General features: G+C 43.4%; 1 protein-coding gene across 1 annotated transcript in view; it reads left to right on the top strand.

The window, feature by feature from the left end:
* Positions 1-22,552, top strand: part of EPG5 (ectopic P-granules 5 autophagy tethering factor) — an 85,381-nt gene that overhangs the window by 18,682 nt on the left and 44,147 nt on the right. The window contains exons 8-23 of the mRNA XM_054031997.1: positions 1,134-1,248; positions 1,761-1,911; positions 5,146-5,301; positions 5,786-5,943; positions 7,478-7,632; positions 8,267-8,407; positions 8,746-8,910; positions 9,875-9,997; positions 11,657-11,916; positions 14,141-14,281; positions 16,148-16,292; positions 17,123-17,320; positions 17,943-18,053; positions 18,993-19,112; positions 20,431-20,597; positions 20,818-21,045. Of these exons, the coding sequence (XP_053887972.1) occupies positions 1,134-1,248; positions 1,761-1,911; positions 5,146-5,301; positions 5,786-5,943; positions 7,478-7,632; positions 8,267-8,407; positions 8,746-8,910; positions 9,875-9,997; positions 11,657-11,916; positions 14,141-14,281; positions 16,148-16,292; positions 17,123-17,320; positions 17,943-18,053; positions 18,993-19,112; positions 20,431-20,597; positions 20,818-21,045 (2,534 nt within the window). The remainder of the gene's footprint in view (positions 1-1,133; positions 1,249-1,760; positions 1,912-5,145; positions 5,302-5,785; positions 5,944-7,477; positions 7,633-8,266; positions 8,408-8,745; positions 8,911-9,874; positions 9,998-11,656; positions 11,917-14,140; positions 14,282-16,147; positions 16,293-17,122; positions 17,321-17,942; positions 18,054-18,992; positions 19,113-20,430; positions 20,598-20,817; positions 21,046-22,552) is intronic.

The raw sequence follows: 22,552 nt of genomic DNA on the forward strand, positions 1-22,552 counted from the left end.
AGGACACAATAGGCACACACCGCTCCCTCACTGCCCTCCTCAGAATGTTCCCTGCAGTGCCCAGCATTTTATCCATTGAACACTCACAGAATTAGCAGGCCTGCTGTTCACAAAGGAACCATACATACCAGTTTACCATACACACCTGCTGTTTACAAAGGAACCATACACACCACTTTGCTTAACACCACAGCACTTAGTTATTCTTGTTTTCACTATAAACATACCTTTTTGTTACCCAAGAACAGAGATTCCATTGACAATGAGTAAGAATATTGGAAACTAATGATTTTATTTTATATGTAAGCCTTTGTCTCTTTCAAGAGACTAAATTCAACTAACAGGTTAACCTCCTGTCTAGAGAAGTTTATCTCGCCCAAGATTCTTTCCAGCATTTTCAGCCAAGCCTTATTGAGACCCTTCCGTAAAGCAGAATCACCGTCCTTTTACTTCCTCAGTGAAGGATGTCATCTTTGCCCCCACAAATATAGTAGAGCGAGCCTTTGATGTGCACCTTCAGACAGGGTTCTTCCCATTGCTCTTTCTCTTCCTGTTAGTTTCTTTCTGAACTCCCCACAGTCCTTCATTTGCATTCAGTTCACACTGATGATAGGCGACTCATTGTAAAGTATATTCTACTTAGTTTACATTTAAACAGCCAACTAGATAAAACATTTCTTGTCTGGCAGGAAACTGGTTTTTCATCTTGGCTGGCAACCTGTCCCTAAACCCAGACCTTACAATTTTCAGTGCATGTACATAACTCCTTACATATTACCTGTACAGACAGTCACAATGTTATTGATGACTAGAGTGATAGACTTTTATTGGAAACCTTACATGACATTCTTTGAACTAGAATACACATATCCGCCTCAAGAGATTCCTGTAGCCCCTATGCACCCCCTCTGTGCCCCATGCCAATTGGCACTGACATTCTGGTGTCACAATGAGGAGTGGGAAGAAGACCAGTATCCCTTTTCTACATTCTTTCTCTGCCATCCCCCCACTTCCCTTCAAAAGAAAACTGGAGGTAGATAGTATACTAGCCAGGTCCATTCATTATCTGCTCCCCTCTCCTCTTGGGGAAGCTAATAAAATCCACTCTGATATGTTTCTTTTTTTTTTTGTAGGATGAAGATCCCGAAACTAGCTGGATTCTCCTTTTGGAAGATGACTTGGTTGTCCTCCTGTCACAGTTTCCATTTCATGAACTGTTTCAGCATTTTCTTGGGTTTAACTCTAAAGGTGAATTCGCTGCTAAATACATAGACTTGTAGGGGATAAGGAATTATTTTAAATGTCAAACATGTCTGGGACTTATATTGTTCCAGTGTACTCTGAAGGATTAGATTTTATCCCTCCTTTCACTCTGATCCGTTAAACAGTTCCTTTTTGGTAACTGGCAGTAGGTCTGCTTTTCAGATCCCATCTCTTTTCCCTGGCCTATGAGTTATAAACGCCTCACTCCTTGTGCTCAATCGCTGTTTCTTAAACTCTTCTCCATCTCTGTTCACCCACATGAAAAGATTACAAGATCTCCTGCAGGCAATTTACATAAATTATTTGTACTTGCACAATTAGATTTTAATCTACTGTGAATCTGTTATAAAATGGTATTCATGCTGTATGAAATAAGTCATATAGATAGCGGAATAGAAATGCATTCCCTCATTGCTTCTAATGTCTTTTGAGTTCTAAATTTCTAGGTAACTTGCTGATTTTTGTGAAGCTTATGGTTCAGTGTTTTGATTTTGTAGGTGTTTATTTCCCTGAAAAAACAACCCCTCAGGAGATGATGAAGATTTTTGCCTTTGCGAACTCCTTAGTGGAGCTGCTAGCCGTGGGGCTGGAAACATTTAATAGAGCACGCTACAGGCAGTTTGTGAAACGAATTGGTCATCTGATCAGGTAAGAGGAACAGCTTTCTTCCTCTGTCGTGTGAATCTGCACAGACAGATCTTGGAGTTTGACAGGGGCAGCAATAGATCTAGCAATCTTAGTGTGTGTGTAGGCATATAACATATGTGAGCATATGAATGTGATTTAGAGTAAGTTCAGTGATGGTATTTCTCAGCATATAGGCTAGGAACCCTTAGGGGGCACTAGACTCATAGGATGGAGGGTACACAGTGGGGCAAAGAGAGGCTGCATGACCATCAGTTCACACGGTCTGCAGGTAGTTATTGAAATATGCCTGCTATCCTTCCTTGTTCCTGTGGGTTCAATAATATTACACAGCTACTCAGCAGAGATCAGTGCACAGCATAATGGAGCAGAGGTATTTTTAATACATAAAATAAATATAATACGCTTAACCACCAGTGCTGCACCCTGTGCAGCATATACCAGTCTGTTGACATGGAGACCACCAAGCCAGAGCCAAAAGGCTTAAAAAGCAGAATGTGAAGAAAAACAATATTTTCATTCTCTGAATAGATGGTTTAAACTCCCTCATAGATTTCCACTACATCTTCAACCACTCCGACCCCTCCATTAAATTCTGGAACATTCCCACACTAGTATCAATTTCCTGGACACCACAATCAGCTTCAGCAATGGAACTGTAGACAACCACATACAAGAAACTCCAAGATCACCACATTTACATTCATATATCCATTAACCACCTCAAACAAACCAAGACATCTGTTGTCTACAGCCAGGCACTCAGTTACCACTGAATTTGCTCCAAGAAGAAAGTCCAGGATATATACATCTTAACACACACAAAACCGCCTTCACCAAATAAGGACACTCCACCAAAGAAGTAGATCACATCATGGAACAGGGCACCCAAATACCCTCAGAGAACCTGCTTCAATATAGAAATAAAGCCTCCTGCGACCGCAAACACTTAGTTGTCGCCTACAGTCCTACTCCAGAACACACATGGAGTATCATCAAACTACTAGAATTCATACTCGATTTTTCCAGAACTCCCTCTTCTAGGCGTCAAACAACCCCCAACCTCACCAAGCTCATAATCAGAAGCAAGCTCCACGCAGATCAGGATGCACCAACTCAAAGTGGCACCAGACCCTGCCAGAACAGATGCAAAACCTGCACACACATGTCCACTGCTATAATGATCAACACTCTCCATGACACCTTTTAAGATCCATGAATCCTACACATGCTATCACAACATGTGGTATACCTGATCCAGTGCACTAAATGCCCCAAAACAATTCTGTGGGTGAAACCAGACAGTCACTACACTCTCAAATGAACTCTCGCAGGAAAATGATAAGAGGAAAACACCCTATCACCTGTGGGTGAACGCTTTTCACAAAAAGGTCCGATAGAGAGTGATTGGTCAGTCCTCCTCCTCCAAGGAAATGTGCACGAAAACTTTTGAAAAGACAAGTCTGGGAGCTTAAATTCATAACTCTGATAGACATTAAAAATCTTGGACTGAACAGACACTGGATTTATTGCTTATTATAACAATCTTTAACCCGCTAACCCCCTCTTTTGGTCCTATGACTGCTTAGGTGTTAATGGGCCACTCTACCTCGAATGGTCCCTTAGAATATGTGCTAACTTCTTATGCTAAACAATCTGTTCCACCTTGCATTTAGCTGTGACACTCTTAGGGCATGTCTACACTACAAAATTAAGTTGACTTAAGTCGTCTATAGAGCCACTGCATTAATTGCAGCGGTGTTTCATGTCCACATTCTGCTCCTTCTATCGGTGGTATGTGTTCTCACCAGGAGTGCTTCTACCCATTTAACTGTGTGGGCATTGTGGGGCACTGACAGCTGGAGTCCCCCTGCCACGGGGCTCATAGCCACAGCCCAGCCCTGCATGGGGCTCACAGCTGGAGGCCTCGTCCCCCTCTTCATGCCCCCCCACCGAGGCTGACAGTTCAGGTTGTCAGCTCCTGGGGCTGGCCAGGGGGGCCCTCCGGCTGTGTACCCCGTGCAGGCTGACAGCCAGCAGCCAATATAACTAACAGACACTGCGTTGCCCTAACAACATTGACCTAAATGCTCTATCTCTTGTGGAGGTGGAGTTAAGTCGATGTAGTGGGCGACTTATATTGATGGGAACTACATTTTAGTGTAGGTGCTTAGAGTTAGGTCAGCGTAAGCAGCCTTACATCAACCTACCTCTGTAGTGTAGACCAGGCCTTAGAGCATTTCCCAGACCTGAAGAAGAGCTCTGTGTGGCTCGAAAGCGTGTCTCTCTCACCAACAGAAGTTGATCCAATGAAAGATATTATCTCACTCACCCACCTTGTGTGTATCTAAGGTTAAAAAAAGAGGGGAAAATGGATAGAGAAAAGGGTGCAGGGTGAAAACTGTGCCAGTGCATGATGTGTGCAGGATCCTGTCTGCCAAACTGTCTCAAAGGTGCACCAAGAGAGGCCGGAAGTCACAGGATGAAGTGCATCTGACGAAGTGGGTATTCACCCACGACAGCTCATGCTCCAATAAGTCTGTTAGTCTATAAGGTGCCACAGGACTCTGTCGCTTTTTACAGGATGAAATGTATTTCATAAAATGTTTCATGCATGCTTTCCCTTTTGGGTTAATGATCCAGTTGGATGTTATGCATGCTTTCTCTATGCTAACCCAGAACCACCGCAGGTGATTTAATTCAATTAATTCCTTGAAGCTCTTTGTTGTTGTAGTGAATGAACATAGCTGCAAACCAAAAGCCACTCTACGTGGTTCCTTCTACAATTCTGCTAGTTCAGTCCATGTGTTTATTACCGTCTAATCTAGATTGTACTCTCTTTAGGACAAAGGTTATGGCTTCCTTCATACTTGTTCATTGCTGAGCAAGTTAATGGTGCTTTCTTAATTATTAGATGTATGGGCTTTTTTGTGTGCACTGCAAATTCCTAAAGAAGGGATGTATTTAACACACAAGCTTATGTGTCCTAATCTATTTGGTCTAGTAAAATGTCAACTTATTTACCTGTAAGACCAAGGAAAGATAACGTAGGAATTATGACTCTAAAGTTCTCAGCAGATGGAAAACTCCGAGGGTATAGGTGCCAGACACTCTGAAACTTGAGGACAGAAGATTGAGTTTTTGTCTCTTGCTTGTGATCAGAGTTACTGTTTCTGGACGCTGATGATGTACTTTCTGATCTTTTTATCCTGCTTTCCCTTAACCCCTGTTGCATAGAATGACAGTTTGCTATGTGAGTGACCATTGGGCCCAGTATGTTAGCTGCAATGAAGAGTATGGATCAATAATGCACCCCTATTCTGTGGAGAAACTGCAAGTGGAATTCGATGAACTGTTTCTTCGGGCTGTTCTACATGTGCTGAAGGCAAAAAGGTAGGAAATCCCAGTGAAGGATGTGAAAACTCCCACCAAAATGCTATTAAAAACAATAGGAGGGTGAAGGTTGTGTCTAGAGGTGGGACCAAATAAAACCCTGCATCAGAAAACCCCAGGCTGCAGAATCCAGAATCTGCATGGACAGCTTTGATCTGATTGTGACTTAATATTTTAATAGTGTTTCAATATTTTCTGTGGATTCAGACTAGACTGTAACATGCAAGATCCTTAAACATGCAGATGGTTACCAAAAAGGGGAGTGGTTAGAACTCAACAGGCTGATGTAACTTATGCTGTTGGGACTTGCCCAGCGCAAAGTGGGATCAAGATCAAGGGAACAGAAAGCCCACTCTTGTACTCCTCTTTCCCAAATGAGGTGTTGGCTCCTCAGCCAGAGCAGAGGGTCTGGACCGGTAATTTCTTTCAGGCACTGAGGCTTATTGTTGTGCAAATTATTTCTCCTTGGCTCAAAATCCAACAGGCTGGGTGTCTGGCAGTTCATGTCTGAGATGCCTTATGGAACGTTATCGAGTGGCATGCTTTGGAAGCTCTTCTTCATCATGCATTGTGCAGAAAATGAGCACCTGGAAAATCTCTGCTCCACCGTGCAGCCTGCCGACTGCAAGCACAAACTCAGAGGTAGAATTCCTTTGCTTGCTATGAATTAAGAAACCTGCGGGGCAGTGTTTTGAATTCTGTTCTGGATCTGTAGCTAAACACAGCCCTTCTTCCAGTGCCTAGGCATGTGAATTCCAAAGAACAAGGATGTTGCCCCTTCTGATTGGTAACTGCAATCACTTAAGTTTCAAACAGGGCGGCACCTGCCTCTCACGGTTGCCCCGTTTCTGATTGAGTGAGAGCCTGCTTTTCTTTCAGTCCTTATAGGGGGTGGTGCCCTTCTGTGTTACTGCGAAGTTAACTGCATTCACCGTTTTCCAAAAACAAAGTTGAAATCTTCAGTTTAAACACTCACCAGTTGTGTGGTGTTCTCTTCAATCCAGTACAAGGCTCAGCCCCTTTTGTTGTTCTATGTCTGGGAGAAGCAGAGCTTCCCCCAGGCTTTGTAACACAGAATTCTTGGACATCACTTCGTCTTGGGGTTCAGTTTTCCGGTGCTCACTTTAGTTTTCAATCAGTGCAGAATGACTTCGCTAGCTTAATTGCTGTCTAAAATCATGGTATATGGCATGAGCAAAATTCCTGAACTTACTTAAAACCTACCTGCTCTGCTTGGCTCTCCCCAGTTCTGATCTTGCCTTGACTGATTATATAAACTATTTAAAACTGATAAAAGGAAAAGGTCTTGTAACGGCATTGGCACTCACCTCTTGCAAGTGCCCCTGCCCGGGCTCAGTATTCAACCAGATCAGCAGGGCCCATCACAGTACTATCACCTAGGTTCTGGGTTCAGTTTCCTGGGCTCAATCCTGCCTGCACTGACCTGTCCATGGTCCTGCTGCTCTTCAAGCCAGCCAGGCACCCGGTTTTCCCTCTTCAAGCTCCAGGCAGTAACTGAGTTCTCTGCCTGTGCAGCTTCCTCTTATATGGCCCTTTTGGCTGCTCCAGCAGCCTCTCTGATTGCCTGCCTGGGGGACTTCTCCTCTGCTTTTTCTGGGGTGGGGTGAGGCAGGGTTGCGAGGCCTCCAGCAGGGAGCCTCCGGACCTACTTCACCCCATCACAGGTCTTTTCACACAGTTTGTAGTTCACTTGTGGAACTCATTGCCACAAGATATCATTGAAGCCAACAGGTTAATAAATTCTAAAAAAAAACCAAACATTTTTATGAATAATGAGCATCCAGAATTAGAGTAATAACAATTAACACCCCCCTGCCCCCACCCCAGGAGTTTTGGAAAGACTATAAATCCTCATGCTTCAGGACATAAACACACCTATAACTATTGGGGTTAGGAAGGAACCTTTCAGGTGGGCAGGGTATTCCATAGCTACCTGCTGCTGGGTTTCTTGCACCTTATCTAAAAGGGCTGGGACTGGCCAGTTTTGGAGGCAGGATACTGTACTATATGGGTCACTGGGTTCGATCCAGCCTGGTAGTTCGTATGTCTCTGTTTCTGTTCCTGGCATTAGACTAAAGATAAAATATACGTTTTGTTATAGGAGGCAATTAACTATTTCACCTATATTGACCTGTTCCCTCCACGTGATTTGCAGACCCAGAACACATAGAAAACTTTGAGAAGAATCTTGCGTCCATGAACTGCTCGGAAGAAATTTGTCTGCTCACCACGTTTGCTCAGATGGCACAAGCCAAGCGGGCTGATGCGGATGAGGACTTCATCAGAGTCATTGTGCTGGAGATATATGAGGTGGGCAATGCCACGGGGCCAATTCTGTGAGGTGCTGAACACGACTGTGGAGCACTGAGCAGTCTTCCATTGTTAAGTTAAATAGAAAGTTCAAGGCATTCAGCACCCATTAGGATTAGGGCTTTAATTTATAACCCTATCAAGCTGTTCTCTTCTCCTGGCTTGATTGTTTAATACTCTAGGACTGAAATAAAGTATCCTGGATGGCTTGTTTGTCATTGTTACATCGGATCATCACTTCTGTAGACCAGGCTGGAATGAACAAAGTCAGGATGTGGGAAATCTTTTCCTTTCCTTGCCTCATTCCCTTTCTCTGTTGGAGCTGGCCTGCAGTGCATCGGAACTGACCTACCTGGAGCTCTGACTTTCCAATTTTATTGCTACCTGTGTGTACCCATTTTAATTTTCTGAGATCCATGGAGCCTAGGCAGTGTGGTCCAATAACTTTTCATGCTGTGTCAGGATAAACAATTGGAAGAACTTGGACTGGAGTTTGCAGTTTGTAAACACCACTGTCCAGGATCAGCAGAAGAAAAACAATATTTTATTGTATTCTCCACTACACTGTCCATGAACCTATTCATAGTGTGTGGGTTTTTTTGTCCCCTCCACCCCTCTGTTCTCACCTTCTCAGGTATCTTATGTCAGCATTTCCACAAGAGAGACATTTTCAAAGGTTGGCAGAGAACTCTTGGGAGCAATCACAGGTGTCCATACTGGGGTCATTTCTGTGCTCCTGGATCGAGTTAGAGACACCATTGAAAAAGTCGGGATGGTAAGAGCCGATCTGTGTCCTTTAAAACAGCCACCATTAAGAGCTTAAAGTGGATGTTATGACCTCGTTTATTAAGGATGAATAACCAGAAATTTGGCACACGGTGCTTTATTAGGTGGTGCAAATAGAAACTGGTTGTGCTGTGACTGTGAGCAGATATGCTCAGCATGTTCAGATGGGAGTAAATAGAATGGGGGAATGAGGGATGCTGGGATCAGTGTTGAGTAACGGTCAGTCCTTTTTCACTGTGTGTTGTACGGTGCTGAGCACATTGTCAGCACTGAAGAAACCAATCTCTTTAACATTGATTTGTAATACGTGTATTTTCCCCCTTACAGGTTTCCTTATACTTGTTTAAAGAGCTACCATTGTACCTTTGGAAGCCCTCTTCCTCGGAGATGGCGCTGATCCGGGACTGGCTATTGAATTCTAATCTGAGCACAGTGGAGAATAAACTAGCCTGCATTATCCTGGAAGGGCTAAACTGGGGATTTGGTGAGCATGTATGTATTAAAAATTGAAAGCTTGACACTCAGTCAGACCTGAGAAAAACTGTTATTCAACTAGCACTGTAACTAATCACGAATGTTGGAGATCAGTTAACAGTACTAACACATTCTACAGGGATGTGATGGGTTGCTTTGTATGCATTTGAAGGTGTGAGAATACAGGTATCCCAATGGTTTTGGAAGATGCTACTGGAGGAACCAATTCTGTTCCCCTGCCATACTGTCACAGTTGTGATCGGCAGAGGCAGAGCTCCCTCATTATAAACCAGAGGAGGCACCCGGCAGTATGTTTTCTGAGGGCCTGTTGACTCTGGAATGTGCTTCTCTCCTGGGCCTGCCAGTACCCAGATTTCCAGGTGCTTGGCATAGATCACCTTTTCCTTTCCTGCATTTAAGGAGGCTGGTGGATTTATAGGAGGTGTGTGTGTGTGTGTGTGTGTCTGAAAACTGGGCTAATTTAAGTGTGAAGTCTTTGTTATGATATGATTGGACTGGAGTCCTTTGGTGCTTGTGGAAAAGTCCTTCAAACTGGAAACTAGTCTTTGGAATTGTGGTTTGAAATATTGTACAGAAACGTTAGCTTTTGAAATGTTTTTTATATGATTTTTTTTTATTATTATTTTTTAAGGATGGGACCAGTAAACTCAAAAACAAATCAATAAACTCTTGGGGTCTCTAGGAAGGTCATTTTCCATAGACAGGTCCTCAACTGTAGAGCTCTGTGTGTCTAGAAGTCTCTGAGCCTGAGTTCATTATCCTTCAGTGTACGGTGCAAGACTCCTCTTGCTGACCAAGCATTTGGCTAATCTAATGCACCAGTTATGTTCTTTCCTTTTTGTGTTTACATTGACATCAGTTCCTTGGTGATATAACCAGAAACCAGGTGAGGGTACATTATAGTGAGAATGATGATACAACTTTATAGGTCTTCTTTAATAAAGAAAACAAACTTTAACAGGATACTACTCTTCACCTCGATCCAGCTGTCCATGCTGAAGTTGCATTAATGGTCCTAGAGGCGTACCAGAAATACCTCCCTCAAAAACCGTATGGTGGACTGCTTTCTGAAAGCATAAAACAGGTACTTCTCCCTCTCTCTGAATTTTTGGTGGTTGTAGATGAAAGAAGTGAAGGATGGGAACCTCAAGCTTAATTTTAAAAAACCCAAACTTTCATGCCGTTGTATTGGGCATTTCATGACTGAAAGGATAGTTATGATGCTCGAGCTAAGGTATTTGTTACACACAAAGACTATGTTAAAAGAACATTATAAAGATTGCAAAGTCAAGCTCTCAACCTTAATTCTGGCATTTCCTAACTTTTATCTGTGAAATTTTGATTCATTCCCCCTTATGCGTATGCATGATGATACAGTGTTTAATTATGTGATCCCATGTAATTTGCACAGGACCACTGCCTATTCAGTGCACTGAGTGGTTGATGCTCAATTAATGAGCAAGCTATTCAGTCTTTTGTTTTCTCCTCCTGGTTCAGTGGTTGGCCCTGATGTCTGTTCAAACTCTGCTGTGAATACAAAATTATTAATTTCCTCATGGGGTTTTCCTTGGTGCTCATCTCTGTAGTATCTGCATACTTCACAAACATTAAATTAATTTCCCAGCACCCCAGTTGGGAGGGTTGTATTAGCCACATTTTACAGATGGGGAACTGAGGTACAGAGAGATTAAAGTCAAAAGTATCTGTCCCCCTGGTTCTGTCCTGTCCCATCTGCTCTGTCTCCTTGCCCAACCAGTCCATCTCCCCACAATCCTATCTCTTAGTCCTACTTCTTTCCCTCACCCCCGCTAGTCCCAGTCATGCTTGTGTCCTCCCTATCCAGGTGCAGTGCCCCAATGTACTTCTCATCGCCTTTGCATTCAAATCAGGCAGCTTCCTCTTCCACTCTGTTTGGGACCAGCAGAGAAGGGCAATGAGAGCACAAAAAAGACAGGCTCTCAGTTCCAGTGCTGAGTCTGGCCTGGTCCATGTCAGCCCACAGCTGCAATTGTGGGTAAAGTCCTGCTGAGTCCTCCATAGCTCTGAGTTGGAGCATGCTCACTGTGGATGGAATCTTCAGAGTTTTTAGCTGCTGTGCTCTAGCTAGTCTCTACTGAGCATGTGCAAACTGATTTTTTCCCCTCTAACGGCTTATAGTTTGCCCAAAATTGGGTGGATTTTCACGGGGCAGCAAAAGGCACATCCCTGATATAGTATTCCTGTGCCAAATTTCAAGTCTCTCCTCTAGAGCATGGGCGTGCAGAGCTTCTCAAAGAAAAGTTTGCCAGCATTTTTTTGACATGGGCAAAATGACATATTTTCCCCTAGCTTTGTTCTTGGAACAGTTGAACTGTTTTGGCTGAAATTTCCCCAAAACGCCTGTCATGGGAAATTTCAGCCTAAGCATGAGCATTTGGGCATTTATAAGCCACTAAAACAGGATCTTTATAATGGATAGTTTGGGGCGAGCTTAATAATAGGTGATGTTACCCGCCTTGCCTATAATAAGGCCTTCATTATATTGTGTCTGAATGACTCACAATTTTCAATGTATTTATCCTCACAACATCCCTGTCGGGTGGGACAGTGCTATTATCCCCGTTTTACAGATAAGGAACTGAGGCCCGATGTCACACAGGGGTTTGTGGTGAATGGGGAATTGAATCAGAGCCTCTAGTCCTAGTCTAATGCCCTAACCCCTGGATCTTCCTTCCTCTCTGGTCATATTACTTCTTTGTTATAGGTCTCCTACTTGGCTAGTGTTGTTCGTTATGGAGAGACACCCGAGACCTCCTTTAATCAGTGGGCGTGGGGCTTGATTTTGAGGTTAAAGCTGCACAGAAATGATCATGGTGTGCAGCAGCGTTGGCCTGCAGTTCCTGCTTTCAGCACTATGCTCGACATGACAGAATCAGTCATGCTTCATCCACTACTGAAGGCTGTCAAATCCGGCATCCCTATTGGCTGTTACCTTGCATTGGCAATGACTACACTGGGTCATAGGTAAGTGTGCCTTTTACTGGTGCTTGTGATGAGTGGGTAACTCCAGTGGGCTGATCATCCTAAATGGTAATGGACCGGGAGGGCTAATAAATTCTTCGTGTTCATCTTCAAATGGTCTCAGTATTTTGCTGAGGGGGATAGAAAACCCTTTTCTCCGGCCGCCTCAGGAGAATGCTTTCCAGTAACATGCTGATTGATTTATTTTCTCAGTTATAACTTAAGCTCTCTTCACATTATGGCTGAAACAGTGTTAAGTGATGACAGTGTTAAAACAATAATTGCTGGTGTAATGTTTCTAGCCCTTGTGGACAGGGATTCTTTCTTAACCCTGCTAACCAAAAAGTACTGTCTGGCATTCCCTCCCATATTCGTCTGCAACAATGTTTTCTAACAGTGTTGCAATAGGATGTTCAGAAACATCCCTGTCCGTGTTGTGTACTAGAAATTGGTAAGACCCTTGTTACTTCAGTCAAAATGTTAGTGAGCATCCTAACCTAGCATTAAACATGTTTCAAAACAGTCCTTTCTAGGATAGTCTCAGCCACTTTGTGGTTAGGCGCTCTGTGAGTTTCTCTTTTGATTAGTTCAAAACTGTAAAGTGATGCTACTTGTGTCCTGCCACAATATTTTCACTCTTTTCCCAACTTTTAGCTATTTTGCTTTCTCCATATAATGTTGATTTAATTTGTGAGGAGAAATTGCCTAGTGCTCTTCTGAAAACATTCACTCAATGTGCACCGGCAGTCAAAAAAGGCTAAGAGAATGTTGGGAATCATTAGGAAAGGGATAGATAATAAGACAGAAAATATTATATTGCCCCTATGTAAATCCATGGTACACCCACATCATGAATACTGCATGCAGATCTGCTTACCCTGTCTCAAAAAGATATATTGGAATTGGAAAAGGTTCAGAAAAGGGCAACAAAAATGATTAGGGGTATGGAACAGCTTCCATGTGAGGGGAGATTAGTAAGACTGGGACTTTTCAGCTTGGAAAAGAGATGACTAAGAGGGGATATGATAGAGGTTTATAAAATTATAACTGGTGTGGAGAAAGTAAATAAGGAAGTGTTATTTATTCCTCATAACATAAGAACTGGGGGTCACCAAATGATATTAATAGGCAGCAGGTTTAAAACAAACAAAAGGAAGTATTTTTTCATACAATGCACGGTCAACCTGTGGAACTCCTTGCCAAAGGATGTTATAAAGGCCAAGACTATAATAGGGTTAAAAAAAGAATTAGATAAATTCATGGAGGTCCATCAATGGCTATTAGCTAGGATGGGCAGGGATGGTGTTCCTAGCCTCTGTTTGCCAGAGGCTGGGAGTGGGCGACAGGGGATGGATCACTTGATGATTACCTGTTCTGTTCATTCCCCCTGAAGCAGCTGGCATTGGCCACTATCGGAAGACAGAATACTGGACTAGATGGACCTTTGGTCTGACCCAGTATGACCGTTCTTATGTTCTTCCTCCCTTGCATGTGCTCCCCAGTAGGGTTAGAGCAGTTTGATTCCATGTTTTTAAAGGGCGGTTCTAGCTTGAGATAGTGGGTGGTGTGATCTGAGCATAGGATGAGAAGCATCCTTTTAATTTGTGTTATGACATTGACTCCTACTGTGGGCTTTGGGAAAATCTTTTGCTCCGTCTCCCCATATGAAAAAATGGGGGCTAATAGTGATCTTATATCACAGGAATGTTGAAGGTTGATTAATGTTTAAGCAAACTGAAAAAGTAAAGATCAATGGAAGTGGAGGTGTTTAATATTAATGTTATGTCTTCCTGGCATAGAAGATCTGGACAGTGAAATGTTATCCTCGCTATCTTTGACATTGCCCCAGGTCTGCGTGTTTGTACTGCTAGCACTTGATACCAGGAACTGCACTGAATGAGATGTAGACTCCCTTTTCCTAGACATCCCTTTTCCCTGCAGTGTCCGAGGCTGCTGCAAGATAAAAGCAGGAATTCCACATAGCATCTCCTGTAGTGAAATGCATTGCTAGGTATCAAATGGCTCCCCATCTCCATCTGCAGCAAATACCTACCGTGGCTAGAGGCCTTAATTCTCTAGGGCTGACAAACCAGGAAGTTTCACCACCCTTAAATTCCTCCTTTTTTGGGAGGGAATGAGGTGGAAAAACTTGAATCTGCTTGGATAAATTCACAAAGATTGACGCTATTTAGTATTTGTTTGTTTGTTTTTGTTTCTCTCCTTGCAGCATTGAAAAGTTCTGTGCTGAAGGGATCCCTCTGCTGGGCATACTGGTGCAGTCTCGGTATCTGAGAACAGTAGTCCATGTACTGGATAAAGTTTTACCCTTGTTCTATCCCTGCCAGTATTACCTTCTGAAGAACGAACAGTAAGCATGATCTTTATTTAACTGTAGTGCCAAGGCAGAGTGATAGTAGTGTGCGGCAACAGTTGACTAGAAACCTAATCAGCATATTTGCCAAGTTGGTGTTTTTTTTTTTTTTTACAACGATTATGATCAGTGGCTCAGCTGTGGTGGAAACACCCACCATATGTGCTATCACCATGTGTGCAGACATCCTGCTGAGACCAGTGCTGTAGCTTGTAGCACAGTTCTCCAGTCTCTGGACAGCCTGACCCGTTCTGTCTGTGGATGGGCTAGGTAGAGGAATAGGCAACACTCTGGGTGTCAAGCTGTTAATGCTGTTACTGCTAAGCATGTTAAAGTTCCAGTCAGAATCCCCATAGGGCGTAGCCCAAAGGCCTATTAACATAACACCCTGTCATGACTAATTGCTATGTTACTAAGCCAGGGTGCATAACTTTCTATCCAAAATCAATCCCCTCTCAAGTCTTCATGGCTGTCATGCTGAAACATGGTCTGTTCCAGGACTGACTGGTCAGTATTTAGAGCCCCATGGGGCAGACAAGAGTAGTTTTCAGTCTCTTTCAAAGAGAGTACTTCAGAGAGTGCTTTCCTGTGCAGGGTAACTTCTGCAGAGAAATCCTGAAATATAAACAGCTCCCTCCACCAGTGTCCCATGTGCCTTTCTCCTGATTACTGGTCTATGTCAGTTCTTGTCAGACATCTCTCCAGATGTTCTTCAAGACTAATGTGCACTGATACCCGAACTGTCTGAGGAGCAAGGTCAGGTTTTCTTTCTCTGCCCCACTGCCTTTGCTGGTTGTGAGGCCATACGGTGCTTTCTTGATTTGAGCTTTTCTCCTGTTCTTCCCGTTTCCTCTTGCACAAGTCTGCAAGTGTCAGGCACTCCTGTGCTTCTATAGCACTGCAGAGTGTATTACAAACTCTGCATATAGAACCTCTCATGTAGAGGGTGACAGTCCACTGGCACACTGTGCAACACCAGGCAATGTGGAGTTTTGGCTAACAATAATTGGGCAAATCTGTCCCTTACAAGTAGTACCATAATCCCTGCAGAGCAGACTGGACCTCAGTTTTTTAAGATCTCGTCTGAGACCTGTATACACAAACTGATGCAAGTCGCCCTCCGAAATACCACTCGCCTAGCTTTGTCCCACACACATCTTCATGCCTTGTTCCATGTTGGTCTCTGTTCCTGGAATTCTTTCTGTCTCTTCCCACACCAGTCAACTTCCCTTTCATAATTCAGCTGTCTCTTGAAAACACACTGTTTCCACCAAATGTTCCGTGTTGACCTAGAGTCGGCAATCCAAACATCTTTGAAAAAGAAATTGCATTGATCTGAGATTATACAATTTGAGGGGATGTCACATCTGAAATGTCTGAATTAGACTGAGGCAGCTCATATGTGACCTCTGTGCATTTCTGATGCAGTGAGGGTGATAAATTGGGTCCCAGGCCATTTACAACACGTTGATGTGTCAGATGAGACAGTAAAGGCCTGTCTGCTCTTTGCTGTTATTTATGAAAAGCACATTGAGATCTTTAGAGTAGGATGGCTTTGGTCAGAATTTTCCTTCCTTACAAGTTCTGTGTAGTGGCTCGTGGCTTTTGCTCCTGGTGCTGCCGTATTTCAGCAGTGGGGAGTTTAGGAGGGGTTGAAACTTAAGATGATAGTTCAGATGTTCTCATGCTGATTTTTAAAAATGCAAACTTCTTTATAATGGTTTGGGTTTAAGTCTAATAATTGTCACCTTCGGTATTATGACACTTAAATCCCTCAGAACAAACCAACCCAGCCCTTTATATATGATGTAGGAGAAATCTTAGAATTGAATGAATTTCATTTGTGATTATTATGGTCTCTAGGTTTTTATCTTACATCCAGCTGTTCCTTCACCTGGATAATGGAGTTCCACAAGGCATGACTCAGCAGGTTACGCACAAAGTGACGCAACACTTGACCGGAGCAAGCTATGGAGAAAATGTGGAGCTTCTCAACAGCATGATCCAGGTCAGAAAACGACGTGTGAATGGACTGTACATCTAATGGCTAGAGGGAGATGGATCTGCAGTGCTCAAGTGCTAAATTTTTTTTTTTTACTTAGTGTTGCAGTTCTTGATTGTTAAAAAGAGAGAGAATGCTCACCAGTGTTTCTTGGAATGTGATATGAAGCATAATTTGCACACTGACATTAGGGTTGGGTAGAGCAGGAATTAAGAGGTGTATCTGGCTACTGTTAGGGTTTGTAAGTTTTCCTTTCTGATCGCTGGTTTGTGATCAGTATTTGGAAAATGGTACTGGTATAAAAAGAATCGGCACTGGTCTGCCAAAGTATCTGTAGCCCTATCAGGTCATGAAGTCTAGACCCCAATGGAGTTAAATGGAAAAAATACCAGGCTTAGAAAAGACGATAAACTGATACCCATGATGACACTGAGAGTTCTGCCTTGCAGGGAGAGCAGAATGAACACGACAGGGTCGGCATTGCCAGGCCGAGAGCCTGCAGGGTTTCAAATGAATGGCCTCAGTGACTGTTTCTTCTCCTGCAGAGTTAGAAGCCTTAGAAATGGTCTCTTCTCCAGCAGCGTTCATAAGCTCCACGGACCCCCTGCTTCAACATCTCTTTATCCTGAGAATTTCTGTGGTCAGGGATAAGAACAAAAATAGCAAATCCTTTACAGTGACGTCATTTGTGTCCTTCTGAAAATAAACAGATATCATTAGAGCCCTTGATGCTGTCACAAAAATCAACCGATGGAAATTAAACAATTGTTCAGTAAAGTTTTGTGCTTTAGTAATTCAGGCTGGGCGCTGTTTAATTCCACCCTGTAACTTGGCAGACCCACATTTTTATGAGCCGTCAGCCTGATGGAGTGTGGCCAGCTGCAGTCCTGGAGTTCTGGGGGCAAGTTCTCACTGCTCAACAGCTGTGGCACAGAGAGAGAGCAACGCTCTACCTTCTGGATCATCTATGCAAAGCAGCTTTTCAGTATAGTCAAGAGGACTGTGTGCAAAAACTGCTCTACCAACAGCATAAGGTAAAACAGAGGAATTAGTGCAGCTGTAGAAAAGTTCTAAAGGCTTAGGTCTGGGATTATCAGTTCCAAATAAATCTCTGTTCTATATATAGTCCGAGCCCATTTATCTGAAAAGTAACAGGGATGTCGGTAACAATTGAGTAAATTGGGGTTTGGCTAATTAGGTGGTACTGTGGTACTGAGTGAATTGGGATGGGGGCATCGCTGGCATTAAGACAAATAGGGAATTTTGAAGTATGGAGTCTTGGGTAAAGGGAGTTTTACTGTATCTTTAAATTATGGTTCCTGACTTACTAATACTGTGTTTATGGTGTTCTCAGTGCTTTACATGAGAACACTATAATATACAGGCCCAGCCCTAAAAGACACAAGACAGGATGCATTGTTCTTGCTTTTGGATTTTCCAAACTAGGATGATTTAATTATATTAATTATTTGGCCTCCTGGAAGAAATGAGATTTTTAGCTGGTGTTTCAGTGATGGCTTTGTGAAGCAGGATTGGGAGTTGGTTGCACACATAAGGGGCAGGCTGGAGAAAGGCACAGAGACCGTTCCATAGCTAAGTAAATTCCCCATCACACTCTCTCATTCATTCTTCATTTTATGCAAACTTCCCCTGCAGAATGCTTTAGGTTATCACTGTGACAAAGGTCTGCTCTCTTCACTGGTCAGCTGGATTGTGGCAGGAAATGTGACCCCTTCCTTCATCGAGGGCAGTGCGAATTCCACGCAGGTAGGCAGTTACGTAACTCGGAAGTGCTCTGTTTTTCCCATGACCCCTGTTTGAGTGTCGTCTTCTACTCTTGTCATTCCTTTCTTTTTCCTTATTGCAAAAGGTCTCTTGGGATGAAATAAAATTCGAATCTAGTCTGAGAGAGCATTGCAGGCTTATCAGACTGGAGACGTCATAGGCCTTTGCACTGACATTTTTTCGCGTGTGGGAGTCAGCAATTTAAATCCTAAATCTGTACCCAAGAACTCGTTTAACATGACTGTCAGTACATACATAATGTGTACCTTCCCCAGATAATCCCTTGTAGGCTTCAGTGTTAGAGACTGGGCTGCTATGTTTGACAAATGTTCTAAATTCTGGTCACCCTCCTCTCTGCTTACAACATGTAACAAACCCCTAAGCAGAGACCTGTTGCATGTGTTGTGTGGAAGAGGAGGTCTGATGATAAAATATGTGGGTTGGTTATTTTATCTGGAGTTCTCTGAATGGATAATGGTAACTATGGATGGGGGGAGGGATAGCTCAATGGTTTGAGCATTGGCCTGCTAAACCCAGGGTTGTGAGTTCAATCCTTGAGGGGGCCACTTAGGGATCTGGGGCAAAATCAGTACTTGATCCTGCTAGTGAAGGCAGGGGGCTGGACTCGATGACTTTTGGGGTCCCTTCCAGTTCTATGAGATAGGTATATCTCTATATATTATATTATATTTCGGATCTTACCCTTTTGTCAGCTAAGTTCCTTCTAGTTCTAATAGGTCAATAGTGAAATGGAAGGTTTGGTTGCATATATATATGGGGAATAGGGTATCTGTTCATAAAACTTCCTGGCTCCATGCGATGATGCTTTCAGAACTTCATAGTAAGGATCTATAAAAAAATATTTAGAAAACAGCAGGATTTCCTCTGTAGTCAAGATTTTCTATACACTGTATCTTACAGGTTTGGTTTTCATGGATGGTTCTGAATATGGAGTCCATATTTGAAGAAGATTCCCAACTTCGCAGAGTTGTGGAGGGTGAATTGGTCATCAACGCTTTAACTCCTGATCAGGCTCTGAAGGCAAGAGAACAGTTACCCCCTTCATACATAGAAAATTGAGTCTTCTTTTGAGCCATTCCTGGCAATTTTGCTTGCACAGACACCAGTGTATCTCTATAAGACCTTATTTGCTTGGTTTACAGGGGGGAGAAAAAGCACTCTAAAGGATTTTCCATCCTCTTTTTTTAGTTTAACATTTTAAAACCAGCATGCCAAAGGCCTGATTTTTAATACATTATTATTTTTAATGGTTTTTTTTAGTAACTCTTCTATCTGTATATGAAATACACACAGAGCATATTTACTATGGCATCTGAGCACCTCTCAATCTTCAGTGTATTTATTTCACAAGGGTGCTGTGAGGATAGGGCAATACTATTATCCTCCTGGTACAAATGGGGAAACTGAGGCATCAAAGCAACCAAATGATTTGCCCAAGCTCACACAGGGAGTCTGGTGAGTCAGGGAATTGAACTCATGTCTCTGGAGTTCCAGGCTAGTGCCCTAACCACTGGACCCTCCTTCCTTCAACTATTGCAGCATAAATGTAGTTTTGTTTACTGAGTGAGCCTTAAACCATTGGTTATAAATATTGAACTGGATAAAAAAAATAGCTTATTGCTAATATGAAACCAATACAGGTCTTATGTTTGTAGAGTTCAGGGCTTGGTGGATGTACCTGTATCATTTTGCTTGGCCTTCATCTCATCTATCTTTGGAAAAGCTGATGCAATTTCTTTTTAGTGAAAAAGGTAGCTTTCCATTCAGTACTGCTCCACTGCACTAGTTGTTCTTACGTTTGCAAAACACTATTGAAAGTGCTCAGCACTTGTTACATTCATTAGTACCCTGCTGGTTTCTTGGGCCTCACAAAATATATATGGTCTGCTGTTGTCTACAGGATGGCATGGGGATGTATGCCCCCATACAGAAATGTCAAACGTGTTCTGTGGAGTAGGTCAACTTAAATTTGAATTAAATTCAATGCCCCTTATGTGCTGCTTTGGTCCACGGCAGTCCTTCTGCTGGTGCCAGCGGTATGTTTGCATGAAGATCGAAGTATAATATGACCCTCTAATAGCAAACCAAGTGGACCGGATTGGGCATATAGCTGAGAGTTGGGCACCTCGGCCTTAACATTACTGCAGAAGCGTGACTGTTTCCTGGGTTACTGCTATCTAATAGCTGTAGTTTATTCACAGTTCCCAAACCATCCGTGCTCTGCTAATCAAAATTAAAGATGTAGGAATAAATTAGAACAAAGTCTGTTGTAGGGAACTGCAATGGAAATGGGCCTCCTAGCACACTTGTTGAAAAGAGTTCTCCACTTCTTTTGCAGAAAGCCCAGGCCCAGCTGAAGCTGCCTATTGTACCTTCTCTCCAGAGATTAATGATCTACCGTTGGGCTCATCAGGCCCTTGTTACCCCTGCAGATCACCCCCTTCTGCCCCTCATCTGGCAAAAATTTTTTCTCCTTTACCTTCACCGACCAGGGCCGCAGTATGGGTGAGTTTGTTATTCGTTAAAGGTTCTAAAATAATTAGTGGCAGGCGTTTGTGTTTCCAGTATAAATGAGATTACTAAGTGCCTTGTACAACCCCTTTTCCATGGTGCCAAGAGCTCTGGTGAGAGGAGTATTTAGTGTCAGCCGTCTCCGTGAAGCAAAAACCAGTTTATGGTGCAGAGATGTTGATTTGACATTAACAACAAGACTTTTGTTTTGAAGGTTACCTGTAGATGGCTGTATTGGAAGAAGATTTTTCCAGAGTCCGGCTCATGTTAACCTACTAAGTGCAATGAAGCAGCGCTTGATAGAGGTGGCAGACTTCCACCACGCAGCTAGTAAAGCGCTTAGAGTAGAGAGTGCTGCAGATGGCAGTGAAGGCTTGTCACAAAAGGGGAGCTGTTCACCAGATTACCTGACTTCACCAGAACTGCATAAAGAACTTGTCAGGTAAAGAAAGCCAGTCCTGTTTCAGTCATGTTTGAAACAGCTAATTTCGCTATGGTATTTACTGAGATCCTACTGTTGTTTAGTATGTACCATACACATTCTTCTTCGAGTGATTGCTCATGTCCATTCAACTTAGGTGTGTGTGTTCGCCACATGCACCGGTGCCGGAAGTTTTTCCCTCAGTAGTATCCGTAGGGGACCGGCTCTGGCGCCCCCTGGAGTGGCGTGCATATGCCGCGGCATATAGGGCACCTCCGGCCCCCTCCACCCTCCGTTCCTTCTTGCCACTAGTGATGGTGCATGGAACGGGTACTGCTTCGGCTAGAGCTGTTGCTTTTCGTTCGTTCAAACTCATTTGCCTCTTGCAAATTTTATTGTATATATTTCCCTCTAGTTTAGTTCAACCGATTTGTTAAGTTAGAGACTTAGTAGGTCCCCAAAGAGACTTTGCCTCGGGATGGGGCATGCCCCGGTCCTCCGGCTTTAAACCCCATGATTGCTGTAAAGAGCCAAGCCCATTAGCAATCCACATAATACAGTAACCCCTCACTTAAAGTCGTCCTGATTAACGTTGTTTTGTTGGTACCTTGCTGATCAATTAGGGATCATGCTCGTTTAAAGTTGTGCAATGCTCCCTTATAATGTTGTCCACTGCTTGCAGGAAGAGCAGCCCATTGGAGCTAGCTGGTGGGAACTTGGAACCAAGGTGGACCAGCAGCCCCCCTATCAGCTCCCTGCTCCCCTAAGTTCCCTGTGCGGCAGCTGCCCAGCAGGCTATCAATTGCCAACAGTTCAGCTGTCCCTCCCACTCACTGCCATGTGGTGCTCCTGCCCTCTGCCTTGGAGCTGCTCCCGGGAGCCTCCTACTTGCTGTGCTGGGGGGGAAGAAGGGTGCTAATGTCATGGTGTCCCTCTCCCCCCTGCTTCTGCCCCCCACTTACCCTGTCTCCACAGAACAGCGGGGAGGACACCACAGGTTCTCAGAATGGAGGGAGCTTGCTGGCAGCAGCTGCTGTCTCAACTTGCTGATCTACTTAAAAGGGCAATGTACTTAGTTTGGTCAGCATACTTAAAGGGGCAATGCACGTCTCTCACACACAGGGTGTATGTCTCTCTCTTGGCCATGCTGTCTCCCCTCCCTCCATTCGTGCTGCCTTGTAGAGTGTGAGGCTACAGTAACAACGTGTTAACCCTTGAGGGCTCAGCTGAGTGCTAGTTCATCATTTAGCAGTAAGGCATTCCCTGGAAAATATCCTACCCTCTTCCATCCTCTAACTTCACCAACTCAACCAAGCTTCACAATCATCATTGCTGTGTACAGTATTAAATTGTTTGTTTAAAACTTATACTGTGTGTGTGTGTGTGTGTGTGTGTATATATATATATATATGTGTGTGTGTGTGTATGTATGTATGTATGTATGTATAATATATATAAAAAATATAGTTGTTTTTTTGTCTTGCGAAAAATTTTTCCCTGGAACCTAACCCCTGCCCATTTACATTAA

Source organism: Malaclemys terrapin, chromosome 6 (genome assembly GCF_027887155.1).
Source record: "Malaclemys terrapin pileata isolate rMalTer1 chromosome 6, rMalTer1.hap1, whole genome shotgun sequence".
Lineage (NCBI taxonomy): Eukaryota > Metazoa > Chordata > Testudines > Emydidae > Malaclemys > Malaclemys terrapin.